The sequence below is a fragment of the Passer domesticus genome, chromosome Z, assembly GCF_036417665.1.
Source record: "Passer domesticus isolate bPasDom1 chromosome Z, bPasDom1.hap1, whole genome shotgun sequence".
NCBI lineage: Eukaryota > Metazoa > Chordata > Aves > Passeriformes > Passeridae > Passer > Passer domesticus.
In genome coordinates, this window is record NC_087512.1 from 2,326,267 (window position 1) to 2,348,241 (window position 21,975).

At 43.0% G+C, this 21,975-nt stretch overlaps 1 protein-coding gene and 1 long non-coding RNA gene across 10 annotated transcripts in view; one reads left to right on the forward strand and one right to left on the reverse strand.

Annotated features, from left to right (window-relative positions):
• Nucleotides 1-19,435, forward strand: part of PIAS2 (protein inhibitor of activated STAT 2) — a 34,649-nt gene extending 15,214 nt beyond the window's left edge. For 4 of the 9 annotated variants that reach the window (XM_064404105.1, XM_064404103.1, XM_064404109.1 and 1 more), the window contains 13 exons: nucleotides 439-913; nucleotides 3,144-3,228; nucleotides 3,863-3,913; nucleotides 4,008-4,098; nucleotides 7,536-7,670; nucleotides 9,616-9,721; nucleotides 10,274-10,347; nucleotides 11,162-11,322; nucleotides 11,921-12,054; nucleotides 12,493-12,664; nucleotides 14,817-14,956; nucleotides 16,782-16,819; nucleotides 17,442-19,435. In XM_064404105.1, the coding sequence (XP_064260175.1) occupies nucleotides 439-913; nucleotides 3,144-3,228; nucleotides 3,863-3,913; nucleotides 4,008-4,098; nucleotides 7,536-7,670; nucleotides 9,616-9,721; nucleotides 10,274-10,347; nucleotides 11,162-11,322; nucleotides 11,921-12,054; nucleotides 12,493-12,664; nucleotides 14,817-14,956; nucleotides 16,782-16,819; nucleotides 17,442-17,633 (1,854 nt within the window). In that variant the 3' untranslated portion in view covers nucleotides 17,634-19,435. Of the gene's footprint in view, nucleotides 1-438; nucleotides 914-3,143; nucleotides 3,229-3,862; nucleotides 3,914-4,007; nucleotides 4,099-7,535; nucleotides 7,671-9,615; nucleotides 9,722-10,273; nucleotides 10,348-11,161; nucleotides 11,323-11,920; nucleotides 12,055-12,492; nucleotides 12,665-14,816; nucleotides 14,957-15,451; nucleotides 15,503-16,288; nucleotides 16,451-16,781; nucleotides 16,820-17,441 lie in introns of those variants that run through there. The other 5 variants (XM_064404104.1, XM_064404108.1, XR_010352914.1 and 2 more) reach the window with 4 other exon arrangements.
• A 608-nt stretch (nucleotides 19,436-20,043) lies between these two features.
• LOC135289205 (uncharacterized) lies at nucleotides 20,044-21,955 on the reverse strand. The gene is made up of 4 exons (XR_010351985.1): nucleotides 21,735-21,955; nucleotides 21,335-21,443; nucleotides 20,796-20,880; nucleotides 20,044-20,188 (listed from the first exon to the last, which is right to left on the reverse strand). It is a non-coding gene; the product is annotated as an uncharacterized LOC135289205 (long non-coding RNA).
• Nucleotides 21,956-21,975: the final 20 nt, after the last annotated feature.

Sequence of the window (21,975 nt, forward strand, 5' to 3'; positions counted from 1 at the left end):
AGCACCTTCATCTCCAGTCCTTGAGTCTGAAGTTGTCATAATTAAAAATAAAATAAGGAAGTGCTTAAAATGTGTTGGAAGACAGGTGATAACACTGATTTTACTTGATTTTTTTTTGTTTGGTATTTTGTGCCACAAAGTGAGACAGATTCTTTGTGGTACAGCTTGTGTTTGTGCTGTGAATTTAAGATTTTGTTGTTACTATTGTTTGAGTGTGGAAACAAATCTTTTGTGGGTAAACTCAACCTGCATCCTGGACGCTTTGTTTCTTCATTTTAAACTAACAATACGTTTGTGTTCTGTGAAGGTGTGGGCAGTACCCATAACCAAGTAACAAGTTGTCAGATTAGATGATGAAAGATGCCGGACCATACTCCTTGAAAAGGCCTCCTTGGGGTGCTGTTGGCTCACCTGTGCTTTTCTCTCTTTCCTTCCTAGAATATGGTATCAAGTTTTCGTGTTTCTGAACTGCAAGTGCTGCTGGGGTTTGCTGGACGTAATAAAAGTGGGCGCAAACATGACCTCCTGATGAGGGCACTGCACTTACTGAAGAGCGGCTGCAGCCCAGCAGTTCAGATCAAAATCCGAGAACTCTATAGGCGTCGGTACCCAAGGACGATTGAGGGACTGTCGGATTTATCGGCTATAAAACCTGCAGCGTTCAACTTGGACAGCAGCTCCTCTCCAGTCGAGCCTGACTTGGCTGTCGCGGGCATTCACCCACTCCCTTCCACTTCAGTCACGCCTCAGTCTCCCTCCTCGCCTGTCAGTTCCGTGCTCCTCCAAGACACTAAGCCCCACTTTGAGATGCAGCAGCCATCTCCCCCGATTCCGCCTGTTCATCCTGATGTTCAGCTGAAGAGCTTACCTTTCTACGATGTGCTCGACGTGCTCATTAAACCCACGAGTCTAGGTAAGTGTTTAATACCTCTGCAGCTTGCTTAATTCATTAAATAAGCTTTGCTTCTGACAGTACTGAGCCCAGACTTCAGTGGGTTTTTGCTGCTGGGGCAAATGGAAACTCCTTTCCTTCTATATCATTCCTTTTCCTTATAATTTTTCCCAAAAGTGCAAAACCTCAGAAAATAGTTTTCTGTTATAAAAGTAATATGATTAAAGATTTCTCTTTTGAATATTAAAGAGAGCAGGGTTATTCAGTTGGAAGGTGCCTACTATGATCATCCAACTGTCTGACCAAAAGTTAGAGAATAATAGTTAAGGGCATTGTCCAACTGACAGCTGACAGCATTGACTGCTTTTCCTTGAGCCTTGTTCTGGTGTTTGGCCACCCTCTTGGTAACAAAATGTTTCCTAATACCTAGTCTGAGTCTCCACCTTTTGGCTGAAAGATTTGGACCTGAAGTTTCTGCTTAGTGCAGATGAGGGACAGTTTTGTCAGGAGTAACAGAAAAAGGATTTCGGGGTCAGTAATTTACAAGTTGCAGCCAGGTAAAGAGAGCAAGTTTATTGGTGTGCTACTTTACCCTTATCTCACTCACAGCAATTCTGCAGGCTCTGAGATCTGGCACTGAAATAGTTTGTGCTGCAATGTTCAGTGTTGTGCTCAGAGTAGTGAAGTTTCTCAGCCTGAAAGTAGTTGCAATATACTGTAGGTTGTAATATGGAGTGGACATTGTCTTCCAAATGACCTGAAATCAGATTTCTCTTCCCCAGGTGCCTCAGTCTTGGGCATTTTGAATTATTTGGAGCTACATGTTCTGTCTTGAAATTCAGTCTGGCTTACCTTACATGGCAAAAAATGTTCCCTAACTATTTAGTAACATGTTTATAAAATAGTTTGCATCCTCTTAAACAATTTTGTTTCTTAACTGATCATAAAGTTTTTTAGGCTGTGACTCATAAGTCAGTGAGGGATGAACTGATCACTTGCCATCCTCCAGTACCTAAAGCAGAAAACTTTACCAACAAACAGTAATTACAGTGCCTGTTGTCACTTCACTTTCTGCATAGTGACACTCATTTTTTTGTGCGTTTGAGAGTTAAGTATTTAAATTACAGCTAAGTCAGAGAGCTAGGAGTATAGTCCACCTCACTGCTTCGTGCTTAAGAAGGGAAGAGTGTGGTATTCCTTTGCACTAATATGAGAACACAAGTGTAAGTTTGGGGTTTAGTTTTAACCCACACCAAATTAAATAACAAAATACTTCTGCTGTCTTTTTTACGTGTGTTCAAGTATTATTCTTAAATATCAAATGTGCTCTGTGGTGTGTGTGTGCATACGTGCACACTGTATCTGTTTGGAATTGCTTGAGGAACTTGGTGAGTGTTTGCTCCACCTGGGTTCCATTTCATGTTTGCCTCCTTTTCATGTGTTTTTTTTCTGGGTATGAAAACAATCCCCCCTGAATGTCACCGTGTACAAGAGCACAAGACAGTCCAACTCTTCTAAATTTGCTTGGTTTAGTTGTGCTATTTTTGCATTTGTCCTCCCTGCTGCTTATTTTAAATTGGATGTGCCTAATTGGCCTTTATTTCAGGTCAAAATTTTTAATGCCGCTTCAATTTTAAAGGAAGTAGGAGAGTGACATGTGCTTGCTGTGGACTTTAAATATGAAAATATTGCCAATTCCCATCACTGACAGACAAGTTGTATTCTGGTGTGAACATTGTATTTCTTTTTTTTTTTGTCAGATGCCATTAAAGAGTAACTCCAGACATGAAGTCTAGCTGGCTTCTCTGGCTTGAAGGGTTGTGGTCCCTCTCTTCCTCCCCAAAGATTTTGTTACCTGTAGCTGTTTCTGAATTTTTCAGCTGTCCATTAATAACTTGTGGTGCACATATTCTTCCTGTGGTACCTTACAGTAGTTGTAGGCATCTCTGTGGTATTCCTTTTGTCAGGTATCCATATTTTGTTGTGTGTTTATTTGAACCTTTGGGAGAAAGGATTGTAACACAGTTTGCCAAGCTGCTTTAGTACTGAAGTGTAATGTGATCTTAAACCATTGAATGTAGTTTAATGAAAGATTTATTCCATTGCTTTTTTTGTTAACAGTTACAAGCAGTTCAACCACCATTTGAGTGACTTAATGTGTTGTTCCAGGTGTAAACGGCAGATCCTGTTTTAATCAACGTCTTTAATCACTGCGGTTTAACCTCTTTTGTGTCTTTTTTTCTTCTTCTAGTACAGAGCAGTATTCAGAGGTTCCAGGAGAAGTTTTTTATCTTTGCTTTAACACCTCAGCAGGTCAGAGAAATCTGTATTTCCAGGTAAGAAGTTAGAGTGTGGTATAGTGTAGGTAAATTTCTGCAAGATGGCAGGAGAAAGTGTGAGGTTTTGGCACCATATGCATCACTTACTCTGCAGATGCAGAGTGATAATCCTCACTGAAATTACTCTTGAGTAGTCCTCACTGAAATTACTCTTGAGTTTATATTCTGTTTCCTTCAGGAACAACTGTGCACAGAATTTGTGCGCATTTTGTGAAAATCATACCTTGTTAAAGAATTAACAATTACTCAGTTTCAAATAATTGTCACTGTTTAGAGAGGTTGGAAGCTTCCCTACATTCCTTCTGGCTGCAGGAATGGAAGCCTGCTTTCCTGGTTTTTTCCAGGGTTGATGTTGAAAACTATGAAAATTCATAGGTGCTTTTTCATCCCTAGCAGCATCCTACTTTATTGTTGCTGTGACCTCTTGATGGAGGATGCTGATCCTGAAGTCCTGTGTAACTTGGGAGTACTTAAACAGAAATGTCAGTTGTAACGTGTTCATAGCTCAATAAAACAAAAACAGGAGCAAAGTTTAGCGATGCTGGGGCAGGTGTGTCAGTTGTGTCTCTGTATGGCTGCCATATGAGTCCTGCTAAATGGATACTTCTCTTTTCCTTTCTCTTGGTCACAGGGACTTTTTGCCTGGGGGCAGGAGAGATTACACGGTCCAAGTTCAGCTAAGGTACGTTTTGTGCAGTGTTCTCTGAAAACTTAATTGGCTGATGGATGTTCGTGGGGACACTTGAAAATGATGCTTTCTTTTTCTATGGATACAGGCTATGCCTAGCAGAGACAAGCTGCCCTCAAGAGGATAATTATCCTAATAGTTTGTGCATTAAAGTAAATGGGAAGCTGTTCCCATTACCAGTAAGTATGTATTGTATGTATTTGTAGCTTCTTGGTGACTTGTGGAGTGTGTATGTGTTTTTCTGTAGTGTTAGCTTGCCAAAACAGTCAAGCTGTTTGTTATCACTCAGATTTCTCTAATGTAGACCTGGAATTTGTACATTTGCTGTATGAGATAGCCATTACTGCTGTTAATCATATTACAGCCACTGTGCAGACTAAATGTGATTAAGCCCCCTACAGCAAACCTTGCCTTTTGCTGTTAACGTAACTAAATAATTCAAAAACAATCTGGTGTCTGCATGGAGAATCCTTCTCACAGGTGCTCAGACTGAGTTTATTTGAGGGTGGCAGGCCTTGCTGTGTGGGCTGCCTGTATTTGTGAGAGGCTTGAGTTCCTTCTTATTCTGAGAGAATGGCATCAGCCTCTTGTGTGCCACTTGTGCACTGCTCTGCATCTGTCTGGTTAGAGCACAGTTTCTTGTGGGGATGAAGAACAGATGTGTTTTAGGGTTCCTGGCACATTGCTGATACTTTAACAGAACAATGTTGGTAGTCACGCTTCAGGAGTGTCTGATGTTGCAAAAATTAGTCCGTAGTCACAGGATCATCTGGAGGCTTGGGTATGGACAGAAAGGGAAAAGCTCTCTCATTCTCAAAGTATCTCTGGAATGGGTTTCTCTCTTTTTTTATTTCAGTAGAACAGAGAGAAACTCTTGCACAAACCATTCAGAAATACTTCTTGAGGCTGTGAAGTGTGGTAAAAGTCATGGAACAGAGGGTTTTTTCAGTAGTGGGTTTGGAAAGACACCGTGGAGAGAAGTGTGAAACCTCTTTTTCAGGTTTTTTTAACCACCTTGGTGTGTTAGATGTATTGTCCTGTACCCTCCCTCCTCCCATATGCAACTGTGACTGCTTTTTTTTAGTTTTGTCTCTGCTCAGCTTAAATGAGGCTCCTTAGATTCTCTTCCTCCTACTTCAGTCTTCAGGTTATAAAAGGTTTCTTTCTCAAGTTTTCTGGTCAGTGTTGTCTGCAAATGCTGGTTACATTCTGTGTGATAACTTGGTAGGGTTTTGTCTTCAGATTGTCTTTCAGCAACCAACGAAAAAGAATTTGATTTGATGTTGTCTTTTGAGCATCAGTGTCAGCTGATTGTCTCTTGCTAATATAGGTTACACCCTGCTGTGTTCTCCATTTTGTGCGTAAGGTGTCACGGTTGTACCAGAAACTACTACTAATCTTGGATTATTACTTAGCTGTAGACTTAAATCCGCTAGGGTTCTTCCTGCACGTGATAAGATGATTTTTTAATCTGTTCAGCTGAACCTTAGGTGGGAAAGTGAATAAATCACTATTGCCTTGGCAACTTCCCCTCCTCATTCACTGAGAGCTGAATGACAAATAGAGTCTCAGTTTGAGTGTTTCTGCAGACTTTTTTTGTTCACTTGGTCTCTCTCTGCATAATCGGGCTCTTCCTGTCTGTTGCAGGAAGTGTAAGGTAACTTCTTTGGCTCAAAGCCCACTGTTTTCCATTGCAGTAGTGTTAGTTAGTTAACCTCTGATGCCAGCTTTTTTCCCCTGCTTGCACAGTGCATAAATGAACTTCTGTCTTTGCCTGGTAGGGCAGTTCACGCCTCTGCAGAGGAATTAATTATTCTGTAAATTACTCTTGGTCTGTAAATTATTCTTGGTCATCTCCTTGCTTGCAATCCTTACCAGAAGCTTCAGTGCAATGCAGCTTGTGTGCCAGCACTGCATGGGACTGTGTTTATGTTAACATCATGTTTTCTTGTATCCTGCATCTGTGTCACTGGGAAAAGCCAGATAAATGAGCAGTTATGCTTTCTTCTGATTAATTTCCTTGCTGTAGCAGATGAAACCTGCCTTGAGTAGTGTGGTTCTTTGAAGAACCATGGAAGACTTCAAGGCCCCAATAATACTGGCAGTTTCTTGCCACTCTTGTTGGCAGCCTGCCTAAATAGTGCCAGGCCATGTTGATTGGGAGGCAAGCAGAATGCTCCTAAAAGGACAGGAGGGGAGGGTTCCAAATTGTTGTAGGAGTATGGATGAATTTTTTCTCAAGAATAAGCTCTGTGGAAGAAAACACTAAAAGCTTCACTGAAACAAAGCATGTGCACTGCAGAGTCTGTCTCTGGGGAAAAAAAGGGAAATGTCAGAGAACGTGCATTCACTCTCTTCTGAAATAATTCTGTGTTTTAAATGTGAAATTGTCACCAGTTCCCATATGTCTGCTGCCTCTGTGTTCTGGAATAAAGCCCTCATGGCATACTGGGCTAGTGAGTAGAAGAGGCTATATATATATATATATATATATATATATATATATATATATATATACATATATATATACACATATATATATACACATATATATATACACATATATATATAATTTTTTTTAATTATTATTGTTTTTATTCCCAGACTTAGCATCTTTCAAAGTAACTCCTTTACTAAGCACTAGATCGTGAATGTGTGTGTATTTCTCTGGTTAAAGAAATACTTATCTTTTTCCTCAGCTTATCCTTTCTGGGTGAGTTTTTAGTTTAAAACAACGCTGTCTGGAAGTGCATCAATGCGCTCTGTGCAAGAGGCTGAGCTGCATCTTGCTGGCATCCTTCAGGTGCAGGATGAGTTTGAGATGAGTGGCTGCAGGCTGGCTGGGAGCTCAGAGCAGGGATTCTCAGGGTGGCTGTGTCAGGCTGGCTCGTTGTCGTCGTGACAGATGCAGGGTGAGAGGAATAAGCTGCAGGCTTATTGTGTGACGAGGGCGCTGGAACTGGATGATCTTTAAGGTCACTTCCAGCCCAAACCACTCTGATTCCATGATCTCTTAAATACAGCTGGGACTCCATGTGCAGTCCTTCTCCAGGGGCCTTGGCAGAGGACAGGTGACGCCTGTTGCTAATGGGGTCAGTAGCTAACGAGGCAAGGTAGTCACTGAGGGGATGTGGAGCTCTTGGAACAAGGTGTAATTGTTTCTTAATCAGTAAAGTGTTTTCAGTGTGTGAAACACTGAGTTAAGTCTTCATTATTTGCTCTGTTTGTCACTAAGGCTATGAACTTGTAATGTTTCACTCTGTTCCAGTAGGGCATAGAGAAAAACAGGACAGAACATCCACATGACCTTTTACTCTTCCCGTGAACCTACCTAGACCCAAACTGTGTTCTCTTTCACCTTTCCAGTGCTTCTGTAAAAGCCTTTTAAAACAAAAAATGCCTCACAACTGTGTTTGTCTCCTGTGAACTACTCCTGTGTGTCTCCTGTGAAAGTCTGATATTTCTCAGAATAAATGCTGGCTTTGCTCTCCAGTCTAGAGAGCCTCTAAGTTTGCCTCCTTCTCATAGATCTGTTTAAAACTAACGAGTATGTGTCAGCAGTTTCAGAGTACACTGGGGAGACTGGGTAACACATCCATTGTCCTTTTTTCCACAGGGGTATGCTCCACCACCAAAAAATGGAATTGAACAGAAGCGACCTGGGCGTCCCTTGAATATCACTTCTCTAGTTAGGCTGTCATCAGCAGTCCCAAACCAGATTTCCATCTCTTGGGCTTCTGAAATTGGAAAGGTAACCTGTATGTTCTGTAGCATGTGGGAAGTCATCTAGATCACCTCTTTGAGCATTCTTGCTCCCCTGCTGCCTGATGTGGCTGGCAAGTGTTTTTTGTTAGATGGCTGTACTTGCTATCAGTACCAGGAAACAAAGTTTGCTCTAGAACTGTGGTAGTTTTCACTAACACATGTGGGATTTACATAGAGATGGAAAGATTTGCTTGCAGGGTTCACATTCAAAAGTCTGCTTTTAGAGTTTGCCTGAAATACATGTCAAAATTAACAAACTCTTTTTGTGGTGTGAATAGTAAATCCCCCTGTAGATTTATTAAGGAAAGAAAAGGAGTGTGCAAGGAAATTGTGGCTTCATCCTAGGTTTAAATAACTGTTGCAGCGCCCTTTCAGCTGTTGTCAAGAACTATTTATTCCTTATCTGTGACTGTGTTAATTCTGGATGTAGTTATCAAAGTAGTTTTCTCTACGAGGTTTTATTCAAAATCAAATTCTCTGGACTAAAAATACCACAAATTTCAAAGAGACTCCAGTATAAGCTTTTATATTAAAATTTTAAAAAGAAATTGGATTGAAAGGTAATGTTCAAAAAATAAATGAAGGGCAGTGCTGACATCAAAGGATAATTTTCTAGAACAGGGATGGAGACAAAGATCTGAGCCATTGCTTCCTAGTCAAAGCACAGAATCTTAAAATGGCTCCAGTCCTGTGTGTGGTCTTGGCCTCTCATGCTGAGGCCTGCTAGCTTTCCTCCCTGTATTGCCAAAATATACTCTGATGGAAGCAGATGACTTGGAATGCTTGGACATCCTCCCCTTGGCCTGAGAGGTGAAGCGAGTTGTGCAGTTTAGGGCTGGGGCCAGAATTTGCTGCTTTTCATCCTCAGAGTGAGACTCTGGGGACCAGCATGGGGTGTCACGTAAGGGCTTGTGGGCATGGACTGGGCTGGTACTGGAGGGCTGCTGAGCCAAGGGGGCATAAACCCCTCAGTGCTGGGCAGATTTGAGCCTCTAGAATCCTCTCTGCAAGGTAACAGTTGGCCATTCTTTAAGGAAAAAAAACCAAAAAACGAAAAACCTGAGTTTCTTAGTGGTTTCATGCACAATTAGAATGCTTTATCTGCTGCTCTAGGTAAGAGCAGATTTTCCTATGGGTGGTAAAGGAGGAGCAGGGCTGTAGGAGTTGAAGTTCCTGTGCAGTACTGAGGCAGTGCAGGAGCCATGGGAAGATGGCTGCCAGGCAGTGGAAATAAGAGGTCACGGGTTGTTCTTGTTACATGGATGAAACCATTATTATCCTGCAGCACTGGGGCTTGCAGACTTCTCATTTGTGACCCAGAAGTGGGAGTGAACAGTGAACAAAAGAAGCTGACAAGTGGTGTGAGTTAGGGAGAAGTGGAGAATGCTGGGGAACAGAGCCAGCCTCAGTGGAATGGACATGGTGTAACAAGGCTGGGCTTAGAAGTACAGAACAAGCTAAAGAAAAGGTACAGAGAAACTGGGGCAGCTCTGTACCATCTGAAGCTGTTGTTTATACCATAAACACTATTTATCTTTCGTCACCTGATTCTTTGAGCTCCCCACTGACACTGGAAAAAAGGGAAGATGAAGGAGACAAAAAGTGAGAAATTCTTAAAAGGTTATATGTATGGAGTGTGTCACATATGATCTTTCCAGGAGAAGAGCTCAGATTGTGTCTTGGTTGTGAAATTACCTCTTAGTTCAGTCATAAGTAGGATAATTAGACCTGATTGGCCAGAGAATTCTGGCAGAATGTTGGATCTCCACAGAATTGAAGTTGTCTGTCAGTGCTCTTAATAGTTATTGATTAAGCAAAAAGTCACATTTTTGTTTTTACTGTATGCTACAACTAGTGTAAATAGTCATCTGTTGTCATAGTGGGAGTATTATATGAAATCAACATTTAATCTTTAATCCTTGTTTTTGTAGAATTACTCCATGTCTGTGTATCTGGTTCGCCAGCTCACCTCAGCTATGCTTTTGCAGAGGTTAAAAATGAAAGGTATCAGAAATCCTGATCATTCCAGAGCACTAAGTAAGTAATTAACTTGCCTGTCTGTACTTTCGGAGGGTGGTTAGTGGCTGTTTAAAACTAGAATTAGTAATACAGAAGAGATTTGCTTTATTTTGAGAATAAAGTCCTTGCCCAGGGTTTTGCAGGTTTCCTTGGCTGTTGGTGAGGCATCCCACTCTTTTTCAGTGGGGGTTTTTAGGGAGCATACCCAAAGATCCCATCTGAAATGTGGTTATGGGAATGCCACAAGCACACTTTGCTGTGCTGGGCTGTGAGGTGCAGATAGATGTCCTGAGTTGTCTTCACCTGTACCTCACTTACTCATAATGGTTTATTTATCTGTTGACATGTTGGGTTGAGTTTGCTCTCTGTGGTTTTACTGCATCTCCAGTCAAACAACATCAGATGTTGATGCAGTTTGCCAGTTGCTTATAAGTAGTGAAAGTGTTGTTGTTTATGAACTAGTTTCCTAGATTAATATTTTTAGATAGCTGAAAAAAGGTGAATGTACTGCTGAATCAAGGTTAGCATTTGAAATAATGACCTCTGTGTACAACTTATTTATTTTAATAGTTAAAGAAAAACTAACTGCAGATCCTGATAGTGAGATTGCCACAACCAGTCTGCGGGTCTCTCTGATGTGTCCTGTAAGTATGGTTGGAAATTTCTAGATGACATTCATATTTTCATCTGTCGTGCAGAATTGGGCTGCTTTTCAAAGGTTTTAATTTAGGAACCTCACTTGTTTTGTATTTTATTAGCAAGCTAAGATAAAATAGTGGGGAGAAGCAGCAGTAACCCAGCTGTGGTTTAGGACTGGATGCCTCAGCTGTAATGCAGAGTCAAGCTGCTGCTTGTGTACAGTGAGGCCTGTAGAAGGATTAATCTCCTATATTGATGTGCTGAGGCTAATCAGGCAGGCTGACAGAATAATTAAAGGATGGAATGATAATTAAAACCTCTTATCTCCTCATCTTGGTGGCTTTGCCTATACTGCAGATGCAGAAGCAAACAAAAAAATAGGTGATCACCTTATAACAAGGTAATTCTGCCTTGAGGGTTCTCTTCCCAGGAAGAAATTGGTCATTCTGAGTGTACCAAGTACCTGGAGCTCAGGAAAACGCCTGAAATACTGGGTTAAAAGAAAATTATAGAAGTGGGTACTTCAGTTGATTGTTTAATAAAAATGAAATCCTGCAAATAACGTTGTTTCAGGTTCATTAGAAGTGTTTCTGACTGCTCTTGGTGTGGTGAGGCCTTGGAGCCGGGCTTAATTTTTCCTTTAGGAGCAGTGTGTGGGTGCTGTGATGGGGTGGATTTACTTACAGCACCCATAACCCCAGGCACTTCTGTAGTGAGCAGGAAGAGTTGTTTCACCAAGTGCCTCTGGTTTCATTGTTAGCCATTCAGGCCTGTTTCTCTGTCTTCTGCTCTGACACCCTTTAAATGCATCTCCTGCAGCTGGGAAAAATGAGACTGACAATCCCATGCCGGGCTGTGACTTGCACACACCTGCAATGTTTTGATGCTGCTCTTTATCTTCAAATGAATGAAAAGAAGCCTACCTGGATCTGCCCTGTCTGTGACAAAAAGGCAGCTTACGAGAGCCTCATACTAGATGGGTAAGAGACTGGCTTTGCAGATTACACAATTTCTTAAAATGTTTCATTATGTACTCAGTAGCTACTTTTGTGACTTGAAGTTTAGCCATTTCATCCTGTTTTTTGTCAAAATACTTCAGACTGGAGGAACCATTAGGTTCCATTAGTTTCTCTTCCCATAATGACCAATGTAAGTTCATCTCCTAACTGCACCATCAACCTCTTGAGTCTCTGTATTTCCTCTGGAGAAATATAAATGCAGCATAAAAAGACAGGTCTTCCTTTTACATGACTCTGTCTCTAAAAGGTGTAAACTTCAAAATGTAACTTGTAACTTACAACAGTTGTCTAACTTGGTTCAAGAGGTGATGGATTCTGCTTCAGTATGGAAATCTGTGCATTGCAGTAGTGTGGGAGTGAATTATGGATGGGTTGGGATAATCTTATTTTCTGATATCTGCAAAGGCTGTAATTACTGGCTTTCAGGTAAAGAGGAACTAGGGAGAGAGGAGACACAGTGGGTAGAAGGTGATCATAATTATCTTTTTTTCCGTGTCTCCTTTTCACTTAGAATAAAAATGTCACTTAGAAACAAAAGTGAAACTTTTATTTTTTTCAGCCTCTTTATGGAAATCCTTAATGAATGTTCTGATGTGGATGAGATCAAATTCCAGGAAGATGGCTCCTGGTGCCCCATGAGGCCAAAGAAAGAAGCTGTGAAAGTGTCAAGTCCACAGTGCACCAAAATAGAAAGTATGTACATCTGGGTACTGGTTGCAAACCAGCACAAAATCTTGGAGACTTAGTTGTAGCTTGGATAATGCGTGTGGATGTTGGTGTTTGTTTTGTAGAGGGCTAACCTTCTTGTAATTTAAGCTAGAAAAGAAAGGGTTGTATCTCTAAGAGTGCATTTTTGGTCTTGGTCTTTGCTCTTTATAATAGCAGTTAAGAAAATGAAAGGTTGCTTTTGTTTTACAGCCTTAAAATTAAAAGAGAAAATGAAAGTTTGTTCTTTAGTAGTCTCAATGTGACACAGAAGAGTCATAAAGCAGGTACTGGGGCAAAATATTATGTGTAATGGCCAGGAGGTTGATCTAGTATACAGGATCTGGGTTCCTGGTTCTCTTGCAAATAGAAACTGCTGACATCACCAGCTTTTGGAGGGCAATGATGTTTTATTTTCTTCTTCAGGTTCTAGTGTTGTTAGCAAACCATGTTCCGTGACAGTGGCCAGTGAGGTAAACAAGAAGAAGGTTGATGTTATCGACTTGACAGTAGAAAGCTCTTCTGATGAAGAGGAAGATCCTCCAGCCAAAAGGAAGTGCATATTTATGTCTGAAATACACGGGAGCCCAACCAAAGGGTTTGTCAATTTTAAAGTTAGTTGTTATTCTGTAATGTCTCAGCTAAACTGATCTGTAGAGAAATGTGCTTGGAATCCAGCTCTGCACTTGCAGAGGGGAATGTCTAGGCCTCTCCTGTAGAAGGTTTTGTTGATGCAGTAACTTTGTACAGGCAAAACACTATTAAATAGATTTTCACTTCACAAAAGAGCTTTTTTTTTGCGCTGACTGTTGCTGTGTTTGCAGGGACATTTCTCCATAGAAAAGGAATCTGACTAAGCTAGTGGTCAGTGTTCTCCTGGAAAGTAGATTATGCCAAGTGGAGGAACTTCAAGCATTCTTGCTGAGTTAGTGTCATCTTAAAGGCTTTTCTCTTGCTGTCTGCTATATCCTCTATCTAATCTGCTCTGGTGCCCAGGGAACGAGACTGTGTTGTGTGTTTCATCCATCCTGTCAGTCTTGGAAGGGAGCCACTTTGCTGTTTTGAATCAAGATGGGCTTTTCCTCCATCTCTCTGTTAAATTCTGGAATGTCTTGGATGTTGTTGTTGGCTGTGGTCATCAGTCAGTCCTGCACCTTGATTAGCACAACCAGCAACTTCCCAAGTCCTCTGGCAACTCCTTCACCTTTGTAGTCAGGCCTGACTTCAGCACCAGGCTTGACCAGCTTCTCTGCTGCTGTGCCCTTCTGTCTGTCCAGACCTTCCGTCTGTCCTGATCTGTGCACCTCAGCTTGGGTGCTGCCTGTGGCTCCCATGTTTCTGCTCTTGGCCCATGGGCCACCCCAGACCTGCAGGGAGTGAGGGCCCCTGGTCAGGCTCAGCAGCACTCACTGCTCCAAGCTCAGCTTTTAGTAATGGCTCATCAGTTAGTGTTGCTGCCTGCATGAGGTGTGTGTCTGTGTCTCTCTGTGTAGTGGCTTATGACCTGTACTAAAATAATAATAATAAACCCAATCCCCTTCTGTTTTGAAGGTTCCCCTTCTGTTTCAGAAGTAATGAGCAGGTGTGGTGAGTCTCTAGTCCACAGGAATGTCTGTGTGGTCCTTGGTGAGCAAGTAGTTGGTCATCTTCAACCACTTCCAGCAGTGATACTGCAATGCTGTTGCTTTTTTGTGAGGATTGTGGAGGAGTCCTTCTGCAAGAGACTCTTCCTCACTTTTACAAGGAAGTGTAGCTACAAATCCATCTCTTAATGAAGTTTCAGAAGGCACCAAGACTTCCTTCCGTGCTCCTATGTTTGAGATGGCTACCTGCAACTGTAATTGTAGGAGGACTGACTTCTTTTCTCTCTATGACCCATGTATTTTCCTTGCTTTTTGGGTATGGATATGGCATATTTTTATTCTTCAAATCCAGATAAAAGTCAGGCTTTTGGGTGTAGCTTATCTCCTTAGAGGAAGCAACAGTACAGGCTGAAGTATGAGAGGTGCCTGTGAAGGGAGGGTCTGAAATCCAAGGTTCTGACATCAGAAGTAGGTTAACAGGTAGGAGTGTGGGAAGGAAGATGAGTGATAACACTAAAGTCTGGAGGGAGCGATGCAGAGAATCTGGGAGCAGAATTCTGTGTGTTTCCACCTGACTTGGAGTTCATGAACTGTTCTATGCATGTGGCTGGTGCCTGGGCACCTGTGGTGGTGTTTGGAATGATGCTGAGGTCAGGCAGCATGAGGGGATGCAGAAGGGTTGTAACATGCTCCTTGGGAGCTGAACTGGAGGCTGTGACTTATATTTAACTCCCACCTGTGTAATCTGTGTCATCCTGTGGGGCAGGATAATGATCAGCTGTGCCCTTGGTGTAACAGGAGCAGCAGTTCTGTGGAGAACTCAAACGGCACACTCTCCTCCTGGCTCTGGTCACCTTTATGTCCCTCTGTGGGTGCTCACAGACACCCCTTTGTCTTTGACTGTTGCCAATGACTCCAGCACTGTACTTTGTTTTAATGCCAACTTGCTCTTATGTCACAGCTGCTGTTGAGAGCCGAGATACGGCCATGTTATTATGAAGACTGTTATGAAAAAGGAAATTAGAGTGGAGTACTGTGTAGTGAGTAGCCACGCTGTAGTTGTGTTGTTGCACGGTGACTTGTGAATGAGAGTGCACAGCAGTGCCTGGTTTCCCTTGTGCAACTAACAGCCAGGTTGTTTGTAATTTCCCATGCTGTTTGAAACAGGGTTCTCATGTATCAGCCATCTACTGCCAGAGTGCCCAGCGTGACGACGGTCGATGCTGCTGCTATTCCTCCTTCATTAACAGACTACCCAGTACCATTCCATCACCCACCAATATCCAGTATTTCATCTGACTTGCCAGGTAGGTGCTGGGTGTTTTTCATCTTATGTTCTGACAATGGTATTAATTTGTGGGGTGGGTAGAAATTGGAAGAATTTATTAACACTTTGTTTTTGTTTTTTTTAATGGAACAAGACTATATGCAGTATGGTACTGATGTGATATCTAGACAAGCCTAGTACAGGCTGTCTGCCCATTTTCAGATTGCATTTTGCATCAGTGATGTGACAAGCACTGCTTTTGGGGTACAAACTGGCACTTGAGCACGGCAGCCAGAAGCTGCTCTTGCTGTGCTCAGCCAGACTTTGTGTAAACATCTGGTAGTTACGTGTTGTAGATGCAAGAGAGGGTAGTTGCTTGTTTTAGTTACTAGAGGTGTGAGGGTGCTGACTCATCCCAGCCCTCAGTGTAGTTACTCTGCTAGCTGATTGTAGTGGTGCTCTGTCTAGACTGTATGAAAAAGGTTAAGGTGAGCTACAATCTGTGAGCTGACCTCTATTGACTTTCTTTACCTAGACATACCCTAAATGCCTATGATGTATTCTTCAACACTGCTGCTAAATATCAGACAAAAGGTGGGGATACTGATTGTTTTCTATCCTGGCTCCTTGAAAAGAACACTGTGTATAGGGACTCTGGGGCTTCTCTTGGCCGGCTGTAACAAACCCAGAGCCCAGGAAGTGGTGACTTGTGGTGACAGGTGTCACTTTGGCCTCCTGTACTTCCCTTTCCCTGCTCCATTGCCTGTCTCCATTCCTCCCCTGCACCATCTCTGGGTTTTTTCCTCTTCTTTCAGCACCAGTTTGGCAATGAGATGGATATCATTCCCCTTGTTTCTCTGTCCATCTTGGCTCCCTTACTGCTCCCTCCCTCCACTTCTCCCTTGTTAAGAAATCATTTGTCTTCCCAAATTGGATAGGAGAATAAGCTGAGAGAAGTCTAGAACTGTTGTTCAGCCCTTATCAACTGAAGTTCTAGAACTTGCACAGACAAAAGAAGCTGTCAGTTCTGTACATGCAGCTGACCTTTAAAATCTCCTTCAAAATTTTTCTCTAATGGAGAAGAGGAGGAGAGATGTCACAGGCCAGAAGAGATTTGGAGGTGAGGGGAGAGGGAGGGAGTATATCATTTCTTTCTGTTGACATAGCAAACACAAGGCCAATATTTAGAAAAAAAAAACCCCAAAAACCAAAAAATGTGGTAATTTCTCATTGGTTTCATAATTCTAAACATCTTGCCCTAAATGCTTACACGCAAATGATGTTTAAGATGGACACTAGTTGTCACTGCTTTTGGAGGATATACATTGAACTACTTGTAGTTTCCTCTTCTTCATTCCTTTTATTTGTCTAGACACAAAACGGGGATGATATTAGAAATGTTTCCTTATTGGCTGCCCGTGGGTGGAGGAAGAGACCTGCTGCTTGTTTTTGGACTTGTGCATGTTGTGACTTTACTTCATTCCAGCATCTTTAATGTGATGACACTCTTCATGTCCCAGTTTGGCCAAGTCAGGTACAATATGCAGTGAAACTTGCATTAATGAACCAACAGCTCCAAATGGCAACCTCCATCTAAGCAACCACATTGAACCACCCTGCAGTATTCAGTGAATAATACATCATTATGTCATCCTCATTATTAAAAAGAGCCACTTGTACTAGATAATTCGTTTTGCTGCTGCCTGAAGTAGTCGTTGAGAGTGGTGTCACAGTGGTATATTTCATTTAGAAACACTGTTTGAATTGCAAAATCTGTTCTGCAACCACAAAAAAAAATTCCTTAAACTTGTTGTGTGTGAATAAAAGAGAGACTTGTCTATTTATAATCCTTCTCTTCTTCCTAGGTCTGGATTTTCTTTCGCTAATCCCAGTTGATTCACAGGTATGTTTCTGATCTGTTGTGGGGTTAACTTCCATGTCTGATTTTTGTGATGTTGTGCTCCAGTAATTGTCAGGATGCCATCATCCAAACCGTGTTTGCAGTTCACTTGCTTAGACCTAACCACAGTCTAGGAAAACCTAGCAAGAGCTGGTAATGAAGATGCAATAAACGGGATTCAGTTTAGCTTTTCTGTGATGAATCCAGGCCTGGAAACTCATTCTTTACTGATAGTTTGCCTTTTTAAAGTAAATACGTGCTCAGCACTAACTTGAATATACCCAGAGTGTATTTGAGGCCCTGGCATAGGCTGCACAGAGCAGCTATGGCGCTGCCCCATCCTTGGAATTGTCCAGGTTGGACAGACCTTGGAGCAACCTGGGGTAGTGGAAGGTGTCCCCACCCATGGCAGGGGATGGAATGAGTTTTAGGGTTCTTCCAACCCAAACCATTCTGGAGAAGAGGAAGGGGAGGGTGAGGGGCTCCTGGCTGCCATCCCCACTTGGTCACTGATCTGCAGAACCGCGGTTCTCGCCCGGTGCTTGTTGTGTGGGGAAGATGTATCTTCAGGGCGCGCATTTCCCTCCTGCAGCGAGTCTCTTCACTCTCCATTGTTTGTTTCAAGCAGTACTGTCCTCCTATGTTTTTGGATAGTCTCACCTCAACCTTAACAAGCAGCACGCCTGGCAGCATCATCACCTCCACCAGCCACCACGAGAGCAGCACGCACGTTAGCTCCTCGGGCCGGGCCGAGGCCGGCGTCATCACCAGCAGCAGCAGCAGCGGCGCCGCGCCCGACATCATCTCCCTGGACTGACCCTCGGGGCAGCACGGGACCCCGCAGGCATTGCACACAGCTGCTGCTGCTCCTCCTGTCCCCCCACACCCACCCCCATGGAATTCCAGCGCCTCGGAGCTCACGCTGATATTTATTGAAAAGGATTTGCCTCCTGGGAGAGTGGGGTGAATTTTGGCGATGCTCGGAAGAGAGGCGATAGGAGGGTTTTTGGCTGGGGTTTTTGTTTTTGTTTTTCTTTCTCCTGCTCGTTGAATAGCTGGTATAGAAAAGGCCCTTTTGAGAATACATGTTCAAGCTTTTGATTTGTTCTGGGGATATTGACTTTCTGTTGTGTGGATTCCATAAGTGCTTTTTAATTTTGTTGGAAAACACAGCAATAATGTAAAAACAAATGAGTTTTTTTTTTAATAAAGAAAAGCACTTACTTGCTCTAGGACAGCAGTTAGGAAAAAGGTGCAGAAGTGTAGGAATTAGTGAATTTGTAATATTTTCACTGGGGCCTGTAATAAACTTCATTAAGAGAATGAAGCTTTGAAATAGCCATGACATGTGTTGTATGTCTTGTTCCCCACCTGCCCCTTACCTGGGACATACATGAAGCCTCTGTAAATGGAGTTGTTGGGGGTTTTTTTCCTAGTTTCATGTTGTTCACAAATGCAACAAGAGCCTAAGCTGTGACCTCTTCTTCTTCGTGTTCTTTGAGCTAGGAAGGGGACAGACTATCTATGCAAACCCTGCATCACACAGTCTCTGTGCTGCCATGTTACAATTGGGACACCTTGCCACCACCAGAAACTCCCAGTATACAGCTGAACGTGCATCTGCTTTCTGTGGCAGCTGTAAGGAGATGAAACAGGAATGACTTTCTCCAGTGCAGGAGAGTTTTCTAGAATGTCCTAATCATGGTTTCTGGCAGCTGCTCTGTTCCATGTGGACTGTGAGGGAGGCTTGGCTTTTTAGGAAATAGAAGCCATAGCTGCACAGTGTCCCCACCTAATTTTGAATTGTGTGTTTAGGGCTTTATGATGCTTTGCCCCACATTTCCTGGCCTTCTGATTGTTGCTTTTCTACTTCAAAGGGAACAACTTCCCCGTTTTACTCCTCTGATGACCGTGCTGCTTTGTTAGTGTGTATGCAGTGTCTGCCCACACACACCTGGGGATAACCTCAGCAGTACTGTACATGGAAGAGGTTGCAGACTAGGAAAACCAAGTCATTTCCATGGAGCTGGAATAATGGTATTGTCTATGTATGCTGAAATAACGGCTTTTTCGAGTGTTGCATTTCTGTTAAGTAACTGTATTTGAGATTATTCCTTCCCTAATGACCAGATCTTACTTTTTTGCTAATCTTATGTTCCTTTTTTCTTACCTCTTTAGTTGGATGTCTGGTGCTTTTTGCCTTCCAGTACTGTTACAGTATTTGAACCAAGTACATGGATGAGATATATTGAAACAGGATGTTTTGTAATTTTTGTCTGCCCTGTACCCCTACCTTTAATGCTGCATTACTGTTCCTTATTGCCTTTTTTGTATGATTTTTCACGCAGTCTTGAGTTCACATGTTGGTCTTAATAGTGCCCTGATCTTTCTTTTCTTTTTTCTTATCTGTTTAATATTTTGTACCTGTTAAGGATCAGTTGTTAGCATGATTTATTTCCAATAAAACCATGCTTGTTACGAAGTTTTTCTTGACGGCCTGCAGCAGATCAGTGCTTTCTGCATCACCATTGCACGTCGACTTGACCTGTAAGTAGAGCGTGGAAAGAGGTTCCAAGAGTAATTCTGAATAAAAGATTTAAAACTGGTCTCTGCTGAAAATGCTGTTTGTGCTCTTAATGTCAAACTCGAGTGTGGCTGAACTGGCTGAAGGGATGAGAACATCTCGCATGTACATCAGGAAAGTGAAGTAAGGACAAGGATGTGCTCTAAACCACTCGGGGTGTAATGAAATACAGCTGCCATTTTGTAAATTACCATGCCCCTTGTAGCAGGCAGTAGCTGGGGCTGAGGCAGGGTTGTGTTCTTCAAACCTTCCAGAGCCATGGCAGCAACAGAGCAAGCTGAAGACATTTCAGCCTGGATTGTCACAGGCCCTGGTGTGTGTGCTTTTCCTGCAGTGCCAGTAAGTACAAGGCTTGTGTAACCTCTGAATCCTTTAACTCTGCTGAGGATGAGGGTGTTCCAAGGTGTCAGAGCAGTGCAGTGTCCCCCTCCATCCTCCTGCTTCCACGAGAGCAGGGAGTTTGTTGGGATGGGTGGGGAGGGGGACAGGGGCTGCAGCTGAGGTGGGGCCTGTGCCACTCCCATGCTGCTGAGCCAAACTGGCCAGTGTAGCTAGGTGTGGCTTTGGTTTATTTCCCTTTCAGCAAATCCTAAAACACATCAGAATGTCTATCCAAGAACTTCTAACAAGAAAAAGCCTAGAGTAAAGGTGAGAAAAGTTTTTGCCTGTTTCCTTCCGTTTGTGGGAGTTGATGGTTGCTGCTTTGAGTGGCCCATACCAAATACACTTTGGAGCCAGCTGCAGAAGGGCAGTAAAGCTGATGAGGTTCACACAGGAATTCCTCCCCACTGCACCAATAAAGGCACACTGTGAAAGCCTTGCTCCACACACTGGCCTTCCCCTCACCCATTCACTTGCTATGATATTTTCTGCAGTTTCTAGCTGCTAAAATTGTAGTGACAGGAGACTCTGCCTTCTTAAAGGCTCAGCCTGAACTGGCTTCTGATTTTCTTACTCTCCATCAGATAAAGCTGTCAGAGAGCCATGGAGGCAGGACTCTGAGGGGCTGGAGCGTGTCCAGGGCAGGGAACGGGGCTGGGAAGGGGCTGGAGCCCCAGGAGAGGCTGAGGGAGCTGGGAAGGGGCTGAGCCTGGAGCAAAGGAGGCTCAGGGGGGACCTTGTGGCTCTGCACAGCTCCTGCCAGGAGGGGACAGCCGGGGGGTCGGGCTGTGCTCCAGGGAACAGGGACAGGAGGAGGATCCAGTCTTAGGCTGCACCAGGGGAGGTTTAGTTTGGACATCAGGAAGAAATTCTTCACAGAGGGGGATTGGGAATGGGCTGCCCAGGGAGGAGGTGTCACCATCCCCAGAGGGGTTCAAGGAAAGACTGGATGTGACACTCTGCCATGGTCTGGGTGACAAGGTGGTGGTGGGGCCAAAGGTTGGACTTGATGACCTCAGAGGACTTTTCCGGTCCAATTCTTCCTGTAATTCTGAACTGCCAGCCTTTTGCCATCTATCCCCCAGAGCACAGAGGATTCCTGTTAGGAAATAAACACATATTTTGTCTGAGAGGACAAAATCTGACCATTCAGCAAGAATTCCTGCCAGAGCAACAGTGACAGGAGGCACTTCCTAGGTTAAAAATAATTGTGGTCTAGGCAAACTGTAAAGAACACCATTAGTCCTAGGTGGCTTTTTTTAAAATGGGGTTTTGATACAGTCAGGAGTGGTCACGGGCAACAACAACCACATAAGTCAAATTTGGATGTAATTTTTTAAAAAATTAGGTGGTCATATCATCACCACACTTTGTTAACACTGTGTGTATTCAAAGTGACACTCTAAAAAATTTCCATTTCCTTCCTGGTTTTAAGAGGAAACTGTCAGGACAAAACTGGGCAGCGCATCACACACCATGAAACAGAGCTGATTACAACTTTCATAGGAAGCTATCCAGAGGTGGAACAAACTCCTTGAAGCCTTTGCCTTTACCTGTTTCAGTCACAACTTTCCAGGGATCTCCAGGCAGAATCTGCCAATGAGCAAAGATGCACTGGAAAAACCTGGCTGCCAGTGTTGGATCTCAAATTGGCAGTAAAATCTAGTGGGAAGGGAAAAAATAAATTAAAAAGGGATGAGCCAGCTATGGAAAAAATTAGGACTGGCTTATTGTGAGTTTTTGCATAGACAAAACCCTAGAACACCTTGATGGTAGCTAGGAAACGGCTGCTTTCCAATTAATTCTTTAAAGCAGGTAAAAGTGAGGCCAACTCCCACTTGCAGAAAGATCTAATGTGACCAAGTTAATTGGAAATAAAAAGGAAAAAAATCAATTCAGATAGACAGAATGGGATATGGAGAAAAAGGTGTTTCACATGTCACAGGAACTGACCTGGTCAGCTTGAGCTCCTTGGGCTGTTGTAAGCACCCAGAAGTGTTCACTCCGTGCTCAGAAGCAGCCAAGGTGAGAAATGGAGTGCTTGCACCTGTTAGGAAAGGAACAGGACACAAAACAATATGTTCAGTGACAGCCTGTCCTTCATCATGAACCTCTGCAGTGTGGCTCTATTATTATCCAGGCAATTACTGCAGAGAAGGTTCCAGAAGGGGAACGTGAATAAAACCCTCAACAC